The sequence below is a fragment of the Phyllostomus discolor genome, chromosome 1 (assembly GCF_004126475.2).
Source record: "Phyllostomus discolor isolate MPI-MPIP mPhyDis1 chromosome 1, mPhyDis1.pri.v3, whole genome shotgun sequence".
In the NCBI taxonomy this organism is placed as follows: Eukaryota; Metazoa; Chordata; class Mammalia; order Chiroptera; family Phyllostomidae; genus Phyllostomus; species Phyllostomus discolor.
Window position 1 is genome coordinate 189,940,191 of NC_040903.2, and position 16,024 is coordinate 189,956,214.

General features: G+C 35.2%; 1 protein-coding gene across 7 annotated transcripts in view; it reads left to right on the forward strand.

The window, feature by feature from the left end:
* FUT8 (fucosyltransferase 8) overlaps window positions 1-16,024 on the forward strand; it is a 196,703-nt gene that overhangs the window by 138,981 nt on the left and 41,698 nt on the right. For all 7 annotated transcript variants that reach the window (XM_036011074.1, XM_028505361.2, XM_028505363.2 and 4 more), the window contains one exon: window positions 4,537-4,651. In XM_036011074.1, coding sequence (XP_035866967.1) covers window positions 4,537-4,651 — 115 coding nt within the window. The remainder of the gene's footprint in view (window positions 1-4,536; window positions 4,652-16,024) is intronic.

Below are 16,024 nucleotides of genomic sequence, written 5' to 3' on the forward strand. Positions count from 1 at the left end.
AAACAATATGCCGTCTTACCAATAATTTTCACGGTCCTTAAGTGTAAGAATTAAAACAGACATTTATGTTTGCCTTTGGGGATTTTTACATCACACAAAAATCTTTATTTCCTTTTTATACGTACCCAAATTATAGTGTTAGTTGTCTCTAGACTGAAAGCCTGTGTTCTCTGAGAAATCACAGGTTGAGACTATCAGTTTCCTTGTTCAGATTTCCCTATGAATCACTCAGCTTTTGTGTGTGTGTGTGTGTGGTGGGGAGGGCAGTTCAGAAAGACATCAATTATAGGGAAAAAACTTAATGGACTTTTGTTTCTTCCGAAGGGGTTTCTTTCTTTCTTAGAACTGTGTCTGATAGAAGCATTGTTTCTCTTTTTATTTGTTTCTTTTCTGAATCACCTGTATTTTTCCCTGTATAATGTGCACTTTTTTGCCCAAATTTTTGAGGGAAAACTAAGGATGCACATTATACATGGGTATATTGATTATATACCATGGGTATAATAACCCTATGTATAATGTGCATAAAATATAGGTGTGCATTATACATCAGAGTACTTTATACACAGCAAAAATAGGGTAACTATTACAGTATCACTTATATGTGATTACACATGCATATCTTAGTTATAGTTCTGTGTGTCTTGACAAATGTTCACAGTTTTGGAACTACCACCATAGTCAAGATACAAAAATTGCTCCTGCCCCAAAGAAATTTCATCATGTCCCCTTGTAATCAGCACGTCCGTCACCACCAGTCTCTGGCAGTAACCAGATCTGTTTCTTGTCCCTATAATTTTGCCTTTTCTAGAGTTTTATGTAAATGCAATCAGTCATACACTGTGTAGATTTTTGAGTGTGGTTTATTTCACATGGCATAATGCATTTGAGATTCATCCATGTTGCTTTGTGTATAGATAGTGCATTCCTTTATATTGTAAAGTAATATTCTATTGCCTGGTTATATCACAGTTTATCCATTCACCAGCTGAAGGGCATTTGGGTTGTCTTCCATTTTTTGGTGATTATGAATAAAGCCTCTATGAATAGTAACATACATGTTTTTTGTAGAAAAATATTTTCATTTATTTTGAGTTAATATATAGGAATGGGATTGATGGGTCATAAGTTGAGTGTATGTTTAATTTTATAAACAGTGATAAACTGTTTTCCAGAGTGATGGTACTATTTTGCAGTCTCACCAGTAATGTATAAGAGTTCCAAATGCTCTGTATTTTTGTCTGCACTTGGTATTTTTTAGTTTTTACATTCTCCCCCACCACCCACTACCATTCCAATAGCAGTATAACGGTATGTCATTGTGATTTTAATTTGCATTTCCTTACTAATGATGTTGAGCATCTTTTAATGTATTTATTTGTCTTTCATCTATCATCCTTGATAGTGTCTGATCAAATCACATGCTTAATTTGGGGGGAATTGTTTGTTTTATTATTGAACTCAAAGCATTCTTTACTTATTCTGGATACAAGTCTTATTGTACATTTTAGAAAGCTCACTTTGAGAGCCATGTGAAAGAAAACTTGGTGCCAAGAAATTAGAAGAATTTTGGTAATGAGCTTCTGGATCTGGGGAGTTGCAGTGGGAATAGAGAGAAAGGGATGCATGTGTGAAAAATAGAAGCTGCAGGACTTGGTAACAGATCTGTTGTGGGGGAAAGGGGGAGTCAGAAGTAATTGAGGACTTGCATTTTGCTAGAAGAATAGCTTTCATAAATGGATATTATTGTTTCTTGTGTACTAATTTGGCTTTTTTCCCTGACAAATTGTAATCTCCTGAGACCTGGAACTCTAACTTAAATATTTCTACCTCACTGTGCCAAGCACTCACTATTTAGTTCATGTTCAGTAAGCTATGTTTTTTATTCGGTGGGGAGGCAGGTACGTGCATTCTTTGACTGATTATTCCATACTCTACTTTGTGCCTTTTTCTAAAAACAAAATCTTGTTCTATTGAAGGATTTATGAAAATTATACAGCTAAAGAAAATTATGTTATTGAGGTAAAAATATTCTTCAGCAATTGAGAATCCTAAAAATTGTGAAGACCAAGTTAAGGAAGAAAAAACATTTACCTTGAATAAACCTGGAAGCTCTAGTTAATTTCAACAGTGGTTTCTGCAAAAGAGAGAGTATCTGTTAGAAGTCAGCTAGTGACTACAGGGGATCATACTGATAGGAAGCATGGGATTAAAAGAAAACCTGACATTGAAGGGTCTTTTTGTACTCAGTATTCTTGACTTCATGTCTGAGTCACTTTGGAGGACGTAAGTGGTCCCTGTATGTAAAAGTAGTCTTAAGACACAGTTATACACAAATCCCTAAAAATAACAATGTTTCTGGTTTGGAATATAATTCTGATGCTAAGCAATGGAGAATGGGCTTTCTTTTAATTGAATGTGCATGATAAAAATATTGTTACTCAATATATCTAATCATTTGTTTACAGTTCATGTGACATTCACTTTAATAAGGATTAGTTCCTTCACTTTGGGATTTTCTTGCTTGAATTACACCTGTTCTGTGCTGGTCCTCAGGGAATTTCTCTCTTTAACATTTTGAATCAGGCATAAGCAAAATACTCTTCTTGTGGTTCTTCAGTGGCATAATTGAGAACAAAGCAGGACATTTAAAAGTTTTCTGAATATTATAATATAAAAATAGGAAATTTAACAGAAAATACAGGGAACATAAATGTAGCCCTGCTTTTGAAGTAAAGGACTTGTAGCCTGACGTAGCTGGCTTGCTGTCAGAGTCCTAGCTTCTGTTCTATTCTACCAATTGTCTTCAGGCGCCTATACACTGCCCTCCAAATGACTAGCTGTGTTCTGCTGGTCCTTCGCCTGGATTTGTATTTCCCAGGCTTTAACCTGGCTTCATACCACCTTCTATATTTTTTGATATCTTAATAGTCAAAACTAAGACAGCCAAATTTCCAGCTTTTGGGACACTGTTAGGAGATTTCATTTCAGAGTGGAGTCACTGGAAATGGAGCACTTCTGTAGAATGGTTTTCAGTCACTATGTTTCCCAATAATGGGCCACAGCTGAAACTTTCTGTTTGATTATTCTCATGTCTTTGGCCAAAAGATAAATTATGCAGGATGGTAACCTCTAAACATTATTGAATCATCAAAGAACTAGTTTGAATTTAACATCATTTTCTCGTCTTGTCTTCCTTATATGATCTCCAATGGGGAGGCCAAGAAAAAGGTATTTAAAAAGCAAACTAAATTTTAGTTGACTATTGTGTGCTTCTCTTTTTGGTGTTTGGCTTTTTTGTTACAAGCTTGATTATTCCACTTTCTAGACAGATTGGAATGGATATGAATAATTAATTGCCAAGACTTTTAGTACTGATGTAACATAGTAAAAACATTCACTTTTATGTTTTCACTGTTCTAATTTACTACTAAGAATATATAGAGGTAAGCAAGGGTGGAAGCAGGGTGTAGAAACCTATTCAAAGGCTACTGCTGAGATCAAAGTGAGAAAAGATGGTGGCTCGGTTGATGGCTCAGTGTTCACTGGTGGCAATGCCAGTGGGTGATATGTGGTTAGAAACTGACTAAATGCTTGCTAATAGATTGGTGGAGATTGTTACTGAAAGAGAGGGTCTTGCTTTTTTAATGGTAAATGTAAGTCATGACTTTTATTTAATGTACAATAAAAAAAACCATCTACACCAGCCCTAAAGTTTCTCTTGGTAATGTAATATCCTGGATATGTTAGTTTACTTTGTAGCAAGTTCACCATGTTATAATTGAAACTGCTCATGCTATGTAAAAATGGGGAAGTATCTTCATAATCATTTTATTAGTTTAGGTCAAGAATTGTCAGATTGTGGCACAAGGGCCAAATCTGGCTCATAGCTTGTTTTTGTGAATAAAGTTTTATTGGTACACAGATACATCCATTAATTTATGTATTATCTGTGGCAGCTTTCCTGCTATAAAAGCAACAGATGCCTACAAAGCCTAAAACATTTACTACCTGGCCCTTTATAGAAAAAATGTTTTCTGACCCTTGGCTTAGACCATCATTTAAGAGTTATGTCAAAATTTTTCTCTGACCCTTTTCCAGCCACTCAGTGTTAAAGGTATAGAGAAAATTTAAAAGGGGACAGGAAAGGATAGTAGTGAGAACAAAAAGATAGTATTCAAATACTGGCTCCAAGTTAATTTCTTTCCCTTATCTATCTTCCTTCCTTCCTTCCTTCCTTCCTTCCTACCTTCCTTCCTTCCTTCCTTCCATGAGTATCCACTTCACCCTAGTCTCTGTAGTGCTCTGTGTTGGGAAATAAGTACAGCTGACTGTCTAGAAGTAGGTTCTTCCTACCAGTAAAAATGTACAATAGTAATGAATCTTGGATGTTAAAGACTAATTATTGAATTTCACAGCCTTGGTGGTTAGTGTGAACACCAATATTTATTAAGAATTTTACTTTCTTCTTATGATTGTGTAATCCTCTGATGAAGTACAAATACGTAAGACCTCCAATGTTGTTTGCTTTCACAGGTCTATAATGACGGATCTATACTACCTCAGTCAAACAGATGGAGCAGGTGATTGGAGGGAGAAAGAGGCCAAAGATCTGACAGAACTGGTCCAGCGGAGAATAACATATCTTCAGGTAAGGTTAGGTTAAGAAATAAACTTGAGTGAAAAAGAAGGGAAATCATAATGAAAGAGTTGCGGTTGGTTTTTAGTCTTACTAGGCCTTGCTTTTTGAGAGTACTTACTCACTCATTTGATGTATTTATTCAGACAGACTCTCTGTGATGCCTTGAGTGGAATACAAAGATGGCTAAAATAAGGCCCCTGCCTTAAAGGGGGCTACTTCTGTGTGTGTGCACGACACACACAACTACAATGCAAAATAGAAAGTTCTACATTTTATACAAGAGATACAGATGAAATCCTCATTGGAAGAAGGAGATGTTAGAGGTAGTTTTGTGGAAAGAGTGTTATTTGACCTTAGCAGTAAAGAATAGTTAGGATTTAGACACACAGGAGAAGAGCACAGTAGTTGAAGCATATGATGTGGGTAATGGTCCATAGCTGGGAAAGGGCAATACAGGAACAAAATGAGATATAGGATATTTTAATTTGTCTGGAGTTTTAGGTTATGTGAAAGAAAGGATGAAAAATAAGCTGGAAAAAGGTAGGTTTGGGAGCCAGGTTGCAGAGGTCCTTGGGTGCAGGTTCAGCTTTGTAGGTTAAGTTTTAAGTAGTAAGTGGTCACTGAAATGTTATTTATTGCCTAAAAATCATTTTAATAAGAAATAGGAAGTAAAAATCAAGGGTAAACCCCAAGTCCCAAGCCCTTTTCAATTTATTCTCTTCATGTTTTGTTATCTTTTAGTTAATAATATGCATACCTACTCTTACATATTTGTGAGCATAGAATTGATTTCTTTTTTTTTTTCTTCTTCTGTTGCAAGATTTTTTCTATTTTGGAGTCACAACCTACTTTTGAAAGGTTTTTACTCATAAGAGTGGGATGATGAGAGTGGTGTTTTAGTGATATTAATCTGGAAGTAGAATTTTGGTTAAACTGTGTTAGTATTGAAAGACTAGCAGCAGGGAGACCATTTAGGATATGAGGACCATTCAGCAAGTGATAAATATTGAGGTATGTGACAATTTGCATTAGAAGTGCAGAGACAAATTAGAGAGAGACTGGAAAGATAGAATTGATAGGCCCTTCCAAGTAGGTGAAATTGCATAATGGAGGCATCATTAATTGACAAGGAACTTACAGAGAGAATAGTCTTCAGGGGAAAACTGTATTAATAAGTAGAATTCTTCAATACTCAAGTTGAAATCATCATGCCTATCCTTTTTTTTATCCTTATCAGAAGATAAGGATACTGATAAAAGGGAGAGAGGAATGGGGGAGGGGGAGGGAGGAGAAAGAGAGAGGGAGAGAAAGGCACATTGATTGGTTGCCTCCCTGCTGGGGATTGAACCCACCGCCTAGGAATGTGCTCTGACTGGGAATTGAACCCATGACCTTTTGGTGTACAGGGCAGCACTCCAACCAACTGAGACACCTGGCCAGAGCACATGCCTATCCTTTTCAATACTATTGATGGTATGTGTGCTTCCTGTGTCCAATCACTCTGCATTTCTTTCATGGTTAAAAGGAGAATTATAGCCAGTGATTTGATTCTGTATGTGTTAAGGTGCACATTTTCTTATACTTAAAAAGGAAAAAAATAGAAAACCAAGTGTTTAGAGAGATCATTGAAAACCAAAATGATCTTGGCATGCTGTCTTGGTCTCATACTCCCATGTCCATTCATCAGAGGTGTCTGTAGAACGGGAAATACTTGCCTCCTATAGAGAAGAGGTAATTATCTTCTATCAGCTAGAACTTCATTCAATGAACTATAAACAGCTGGTGGTGCAGAACTATCATCTCATTTAAAATGGAAATAACTATGGTTTCTGAGTTTCTTCCATTTCCACATATTTATTAAATTTTCACCCAACAGAATTTGTATTTAAACTATGATTTTTTTCATAGTTCAGCTCCTCACACTGTAATAAGAAACTGCTTTAGTTTTTTTTTTCTCTCTTGTTTTCTAAGTGACCGAGCGCTTTTACCTATAGTGCAGATTTGACCCTCTGCTGATTTCTCTGGTACTGTGTGAGAGAATGTCACTTGCAAGTCCTGCTAATCATTTAAAACAACATTGGCTTTTTAATTTTTTAGGCATTGGCTAAACAGCATTTCACTTAAACTTTAACTTTACTTTCAATTATTACTATTTAACAAATTCTTACTTTTACGCTTTTCTTTTTTTCCAGTAAAAAAGTGATTTTCAGTATTCAAGGAGATAGTGAAAGTTTTAGTAGAAGAAAAGTTTTAGAAAAATAATTTTCTTTAACTATTTAATATATTCATGGTCATTTTTTTAATGTAGTCAAAGTTTATGTGAAGTCAAGGACTATTTTTAACACCTTATCTATTAGAGGTTAAAGATGACAGTCACTCTTCATCTTCTCTGAATAGAGGTGAATTAGAGTCCTTTCTCCTGTTCCAACAAAATTAAACATACATATTTTTAAGGAACACCTTTAACAAGAATATTTTTTCCCAGGATATTTTTAAGCATGAGAGCTATTTTAAAAGAATGATTTTTTCACTGGTTTAGTGAAATGGATTAATTAGAAGAGCAGAGCTTTTTATGTGAATTTTTTTAAATGATTACATTTTCTCCATTACAACTTTTTTCAGCACCATCATTTCTCCTATCAAGTCAATCATATCAGAGGCTGTCTAGGATTGTTGGAAGTATTCTAGTTGATGTTCTGCCAATAAAATAGCCCTGTAGCTTTGGATTTTTCTCTTGCTCAGATCTACCTGAGGTTGGTGGGTTTTTGTTTATTTGCTTGTTTGGAGGTTTGTTTGTTAGTGTTTTGTTTGTTTTAATTTTGAATTTTGGTATGAATCCTCTTCCACTGGAGTGAGTAGAATGACCGTTCTTTCTGGGTTTGAAAATGTCAGGGTTTGTAAAGGAGACCATATATTGAAGCTGCAAGTATCATTTGAAATAAAGAGAGGTGTTGTATAGTATGCCATATGAGGGTTGATTATGTTTAAAAGGTTAGGGATAGGACAGATACTATGTTTGGTTTTGCAACCAAATCACTCAGTGTCCTGCCTGTTGTACTTATGTAATAGATGAAACAGGAAATAAAGCTGAATCCTGAGAGAAAGCTTTTGAATGTAAGGAATCCTTCCTGTGTTCAAAGCCTGCATCCCATAGAGGCTTTAAATAATCTCTTTGAGTGTTCACTGCTAGAGTTCTTTTCGTCAAACAAATGTTGTTTTCCTTTTACCTATATAAGAAGATACAGTACCATATTGTTCCCAAGATTTAAATTGTTGAATAATAAAAGTTGGTTTATCATTTTCTAAAAGGAACCTATATGAGCCAAAATATCACTGGAAACACAAAATCATTAGTTTGCCAATAAGTAAGTAGCATTGTAGATGTGAGTTAAATGTGCATTAAATGTTTGAAAATATGTTAGGCTTAAACTACAGGCTTCTGTTTCTGGATAAGGTGTAGAAAACACTTTATACACTCTTCTTCTGGCTAATTAAACAAAAAGGAAATCCTATACAGAGTTCATTTCTTTTGTTTTGTTTGCTTGCTTGTTTGTTTTGCCTCCCGTATGTCTTAATTGGGGGTGCTAGAGAATCTTCCAAACTAAAAATACCAGTTTATGGAGCCCAAAAATCCCCAGAATTTATTTATAAAATATTGTGTATTTATTCTTACGTGTTTAAACTTCAGTCATCTTCAAAGTACTCTTCTATTTGAAACAAAACACTTGCTGAGATGTTTTTTTCCTCTGATCAAAACAGTTTTTGAACTCATTGATTTTGATGCCTTTTAGTACTTCTGCTGTATTTTGTTACACCTTTTCCACAGGGCAAAATGTGGGCTTTTTTTCCCTTTGAGGACTTTTTTCATCCAAGGAAACAAAAAAAGTCACTAAGGGTGAGATTGGGTGAATAGGGAGGGTGGGGCACATCCATCATATCATTTTTGGTCAAAAACTGCTGAACACCCAGTGTAGTGTGGGCAGGTGCATTCGTAAAACACCCATCACGAAACGGGCAAACATGTTGAAAGAGTTTCCGAAAAAAGTTCATTGAAACCAAATACAGCCTCTCACAACAATGCCAGCTGATACACTGACACAGTGGGTTCCTAGAACACTCACCTAGCCGGGGAAGCCTGTACTGCAAGGGGCCTGCTTTCCAGAAGATAATTCCAGGTTTTTTGGGTCCCCCTTTGACCCACCTTATTCCAGATGAACATCATGAAAAGTTACTTCCTTACCCTTCCTGGGTGCAAACAGCGGTGGAGATTGAACACACAGCCTTGTCACCATGTCTGCCCTGAGATAATGAGGGCACCTCTACCTCTCCCAAGTGGCATTAGAACTGCAGAGACTTTGGACAAGACCCACCATTGCCACACTGCAGTAATGAGGCAACTCCCATTCCTCTTCCAACTAGCGTTGAGGGAAAGTTAGGAAGAGGATGCCATCTAAGAAAGGGATTTTTAATCCTCTCTTTGGAAGCTAAGGCAGACCTCTGAATGTTCCACGTGTGAAACGGATCAGAAACAGAAAGAGGTTTGAGAACTGAACCCTGGTATAATATACTAGCTGAGCTTCAGAATGGCCTCTAGGTAGCCTACAAGTGGGGTAGAACAAAGTATCAGTGAAAAAGGCTTTTGACTATTAAATTGACATTTGAGCCACAGTCCGTGAAAGTGAGCTAGGAATCTAAACAGTTAGACTGCCTACTAACGTAGAAAGCAGAGTCTCATAATATAATACTCGTTATCATACCAGGAAAATCTTAATTTAGATGACAAAAGATAATCAGCAGACACCGCACCGAGATGAGACACAGATGTTGGAATTACCTGACAAGGATTTTAAAGAAGCTATAACAATAAAACTGCTCCATTAAGCAATTACAGACTTGAAACACATGAAAAAATAGAAAGCCTCAGCAAAGAAATAGATGATAATTCAAGGAAAAACCAAATGAAAATTTTAGAACTGAAAAATACAATAACTTAAGTAAAAAATTGGCTCAAAGTAGAGTAGCTATGGCAGATGATAGAATCAGTGCACTTGAAGTTAGATCAACAGAAATTAAGCAGTCTGACAACAGAGAATAAAGGTTGGAAAAGGTAAATAGAGTCTCAGGGACCTTTAGGGAGGCAGCGAAACTTTTTTATGTTTGTATGTTTGGAGTCCCATAAGGAGAATGAAATAAGAATGAGGATTTGAAAAATATAACTGAAATCTTCCTAAATTTGATAGATCATTCAGACAGAAAATAGGGAAATAATGGCCTTAATGTCACTTTAGACCAGATTAACCTAATAGACATTTATAGAACATTCCATCCAAAAACGGCAAAATAATACTTTTTTTTCATGTGTACATGGATTAGTCTTCAGAATAGATATTAGGCCACATATTAGGCCACACACAAGCCTCAACAAATTCAAGAAGATTGAAATCATATCAGGCATCTTTTCTGACTATAATGGCATGAAACCAGAAATCGACACAAGAAGAAGGAAACAGGAAAAAACACAAATATATGGACTGTAAACAACATGCTACTAAAAAACCAGTGGCTCAAAGGGGAAATCAAATAGGAAATCAAAAATTACCTAGAAACAAATGGAAATGAAGATACAACTTTTCAAAATTTATGGGCTGCAGCAAAAGGCAGTTCAAAGAGCGATGTTCTAAATTGTACAGGCCTACCTCAAGAAACAAACACATTAAAAAATCCCAAATAAACAGTCTAATTTTACACATAAAGAACTAGATAAAAAAGCACATATAAAACCCAAAGCAAACAAAGAAAGGAAATAATTAAGATCAGAGTATAAATAAATGAAATAGGAATTAAAAAAATAGAAAAGAGCAATGAAACGAAGAACTGGTTCTTTGAAAAGTTCGACAAATCAACAAACCATTAGCCAAACTTATCATGAAAAGAGAGAGAGAGTCCAAATAAAATGATGAATGAAAGAGTTTACAACAGACAAACCAGAAATGCAAAGATTAAAGAATACTAGGAATAATTACATACCAACAAATTTGACAGTCTTGAAGAAATTGATACATTTCTAGAAGCATATAACCTCTTGAGACTGAACCAGGAAGAATTAGAAAATCTAAACAGACCCATTACTACCAATGAAATTGAAGTGGTAATCAAAAAACTCCCAACATACGAAAGTACAGGACCAGATGGCTTCATAGCCTGTAGATTTTATAAACAATCTATAGGTAAATATCACACTTAGTGATGAGAGACTAAATGCTTTTCACCTTATATTAGGAATGAGGCAAGAATGAAGACTGTCATCACTCCTATGCAACACACTATTGGAAATTCTATGCAGTGCAATAAGGCAAGACAAAGAAATAAATGACATATGTAGTAGAAAGGAAGAAAATTATCCCTATTTGCAGGTGCGTGATTGTCTACAAGGAAAATCTCAAGTAATCTACTAAACAACAATAACTACATAACAAACACATAGAGCAAATAAGTGAAATTAACAAAGTCATGAGATGTATGATTAGCAGACTAAAACTAATCATATCTCTACATTCTAGCAAGAAACAATTGGGAACCAAAATTTCAAGACACAATGCCCTTTACAGTTCTAAAAAATGCAAATGTAATATGTAGGTAGAGATACTTATCAATTGCTGATGAAACAAATCAAGACCTAAATGAATGAATGGACATTCCCTGTTCATGAGTTGGAAAACTCAAGATAGAAAAGATGTCAATTCTTTCCAAATTGATCAATAGGCTAACACAATTCCTATGAAAATCCCAAGGATCTCCTCTCTCTGTCTCTCTCTCTCCCTGTTTCTCTCTCTCTCCCTCTGTCTCTCTGGAATATATATATATTCCAGAGAGACAGAGGGAGATAATTATATATATATAATTCCAGAATTTATATAGACAGGCAAAGGAACTAAAATAGCTTAAGCAATTTTGATAAAGAATAAAGTTGGGAGAATCATTTTCTAATATGATGACTTAAATTATAGCTATAGTTATTAAGATAGTGTATGGTATTGCAGGAGGGGTATATTTATGTATATCAATGGAACAGAATAGAGTCCAAAATAGACCCACATAGGTATGCAGACTTTTTTTTCCATCAAGGTGAAGTTTACATAACATAAAATTAACCATCTTAAAGGGAACAATTCAGTGATACATAGTGCATTCACATGGCTGTGCAATGACCACTTCTATCTAGTTCCAGAATGTTTGACCAATTCAAAAGAAAACCTGATACACATTAAGCAATTGCCCCCCATTTCCCCCATTCTACCTTCCCTCAGCCCCTGGAAACCACCTATCTGCATTCTCTGTGGATTTACCTATTCCCAATATTTTATATAAATGGAATCATACAATATGTGACCTTTTCTGTCTGACTTCTTTCACTTAGCATGAGGTTTTTGAGTTTCATCCATGTGATAGCATGTATCAGTACTTCATTTCTTTTTATGGCTAAATAATATTCCATTATATGTATTTGCAGAAATTTTTCATCTGTTCATTTGTTAATGGACATTTGGGCTATTTTCACCTTTTGCTATATGAGAATAGCCCTGCTGTAGATAGACATGCTTCTTCTACATGTATTTGATTGAATATCAGTTTTTATCTCTTTTAAATATACACCTATGAGTGGGCAACTGAGAAATGTGCAAAAGCAATTCAATGGAGGAAACAGTCTTTTCAATAAATAGTATTGAAATAATTGGACATCTTGTAAGGAAATAAAGTACCTTGATCTAAACCTCACACTTTATTTAAAATTAACTTAAGTAGTAAGTCCAGCATAAAATAATTATCAATGTAAACTAGAAAACTTTTAGAGGAAAGTGTTGGAATGAATCTTTGTGACTTAAACTAAAATTTCTTAACTCTGACACGAAAAGAATGGTTCATAAAGAAAAAAATCAATAAATTAAGCTTTGTCAAAATTTAAAAAATTTCATCTATGAATGACTGTGTTGAAGAGGGAGAAAAGACAAGCCATAGATAGATTGGGAAAGAAAATCTTTGCAAATCACATATCCAACAAAGGTCTTACATTCAGATTGTGTTAAGAACTCAGTAATCTCAATAGTAAGAAACAATCCAATAGAAAATGGGGAAAAGTTTTGAAAATACAACTTTATCAAAGAGGCTATTTGAATGACAAATATGCACAAGAAATGATGTTCAAAGTCATTAACTACTAGGGAAATGCAACTTGAAGATATGATGAGATACCACTACATACCTATCAGAATGGCTAAAATAAAAAACACTGAGAATTTAGAGCAACCAGCTCTCTCATACTAATGTAAAAATGGTACAGCCATTCTGGAGAACAGTTGGGTAGTTTGCTATATAGTTAAACTTACCTTTACAGTGAGATCCAGCATTTATACTCCTGTGTATCTGTCTTAGAGAAATGAAAACTCATGTTCATGCAAAAATCTGTACACGCACATGCATGGTAGCTTAATTTGTAATAACCAAACTGTAAAACCCCAAATGTCCTTCACTGGTGAGTAAACTCTGGTATAATCCATGAACTGAATACTACTCAGTAATAAAAGGAATGAACTGTTGATACCCACAATAACTTAAACAGGTCTCAAAGAACATTATACAAAATGATTTAAAAAGCCAACTTCAAAAGGCTAAACATTGTCTGATTCTATTTATAACATTCTCAGAATGACTAAATTATTGTTGTGGAGAGCGGATCAGCAGTTTCCAGGGATTAAGTTTTGAGGAAGGGTATGACTATAATGGGGGTGGTATAAGAGGGTTTCTGTTGTAATGCAGCAGTTTGTATCCTGATTGTGGTAGTGCTTACATGAGTCTGTACATGTTATAAAATGTGATAGTACTATACCGCCACAAAGTGGGTGCATGTAAAAACTGATTAAGCCCAAATAATGCCTCTATTTTAGCTAAATAGTATTGTGGAATGTCAATTTCCTTATGTTGGATAATGCACTGTGGTTAAGTAAGATGTTCTCATTGGGGAAAACTGTGTGGAAGGTACACAGTAACTCTCTGTAGTGTTTCTGCAATTCATTGTGGCTCTTAAATTATTTAAAAGTAAACAGCAAAAACAGTGTTAGAGCACTATTAAACTGAAGCAGTCAGAAAGGATTTTTTTAATTAAAAAAAAAAAAGAACTGGGGATTCCAAAGCAGTTTATGCTCAGTTAACACTGGATTTTCAGTGCATGGCTAGCTGCATAGAGAAGTGGAACAAAGCCTCTATCCTGGAGAAGAGGTAGCAAGATTTGACATCTGGTTTAATTATTGTTAATGGTTTCATTTAAAAGAAAAAAAACTGCATAGAAAAGTGGTATATGTACTAGTAGTACCTCAAAGAATAGCACTTTGCAGAATGGAAGAGCTGGCAAAACAATGTAAATTATTCTGACTTTTATTTAAAGCAAAACAAAACATCTGCAGCAGCCTCAGCACAAGAACAGAGTTTCAACCAGGGTTTCTTGGTTATGTCTGCTATCTCCTTCTTCAGTCCATCCTATGTAAAACAGGGTAGCCATTCTGGAGCTTGCTTCTATTTTTCTCCTTTTCCCTTTCTCCCTTCTTCCTCTTCTTCCCTCCCTCCCTCCCTCCCTCTTTCTTTCTCTCTCTCTCTTTCTTTCTCTTTCTTTCCCCCTTTCCTTATTTCTCCTTTTCCATACTACTTCCTCCTTACCCCTTTTCCCTCTTTTTTTTTTAAGAGTGTGTACCGTATCATCCTTTGTTTTGGCTTTGAAGAAAGAGCCTAATGGGTTCCATTAAGTAAAATGATGGTGGAGGACCTTTCTGAAATTCAACCTTAATTTTATAAGCATGCTTATAGCATGCTTTAACATGACCAGTTAAGTTGGTTCTGAGATCTGGATATCAGGCTGTAAACTTAGAGAGAAAAATTAAAGATGGTTGATGAGATGTTCTGTGCATTTACATAGGATTGCCAGAATCTGGTACCTCAGGTAACTAAACTTTTCTAGCATTGGAAGGAATTTTGTTTATGTTAGATTCTTGAATGAGAGAATTAGACTTGGATGCATCTCATTCTTCTCTGCCTTTCCTGTGTGGCCTGTATGGTAGCAGAAAGTACTACCAAGATTGCTCTGGTGTACACGTCTCTTGACCCTGGGGTAGAGACTTTTTAGAGACCACCTGGAATACCCAGAGATGACAGAATATTGATTCAGAAACCCTCAGTGGAAGAAATGTACCACATTTATTTGTTGCATTCTACTGAATTTGTAAAATTTTCATCTTTTTCAAAATGGCTTTAAAATGTTCAATAGAGACTTCTTGGCAAAGAGCAGAAGTCTTGAGAATGCATTTAAAGCAGGCCAGTTGTTGCTGTACTTGTGAAGATAATAAGCTTTCCTCCTCTATAACTGTATAATAATTGTCTGCCTTTGCTTCAGTCTATCAGAATAACAGTCTGTAAACTATGTATCTTGGTATCTTTTCTCCATTAAGTTTTCACACTTAAAGTTTTATAAACTACCCACAGGGAAATTGATTTCCTGAAGCACTTAGTAGCCTGCTTGTGCCTCAGCTATCATGTTGTCCTTACTACTTGCAAATGACGATTGTGGAAAGGACACCTCAGTACTGTCTTAACTTTGCCGTGAAAATATTCTTGTTTATTATGTTAAGAGACAATAATTTCCGGTCTTGGCTTTTAAAAATGAGAATGCTTTTTAGCTTTCTCTTTCATGATTATTAACTATGCCCAGAGTTTTCATTTTAATTACCATTATACAGTATTTCAGTTCTCTTATTTGCTTTATTACCTTTTTGCTTTGGTTTTGAAAATAATTTTAGAGAAATAAAATCATATTGTTTCCAATATGATGAAATTCTTTCACCGCATTGTTAGTGAATCTTTTCTTCATTACCAACACAAAGCTATATATTGCAACTTTTTTTAAACAAACAAATTAAAAATTGTTTAGTATTATGATTAGAACATATAAAGAGCACAATAAAATTTAACTTAACCTAGCTGGCTCATTCCTTTGGTTTTTACTGACTTCTCTTTATTGGAAATAGGAACTGTCTGTGGCTTAACTCTTCCCTAGAGGAGGAATGTTGTCAGAGAGGAGCTGGAAAAATCCTCAGGATTTGGATTTTTAGTCCTTAAGTGTAAGTTCTTCAACCACAGAAAGACTAGAAGAACACAGAGGGAAAAAGCTCCTTGACCTTGGTCTTGGCAGTGATTTCTTTTAGATATGACACCAAAAGCACAAGCAACCAAAATAAAAACAAATGGGACTGTATCAAACTGAAAAGCTTCTGCACAGCAGATGAAACAATGAACAAAATGAGAAGGCAACCTATGGAATGTGAAAGATGTTTGCAAACC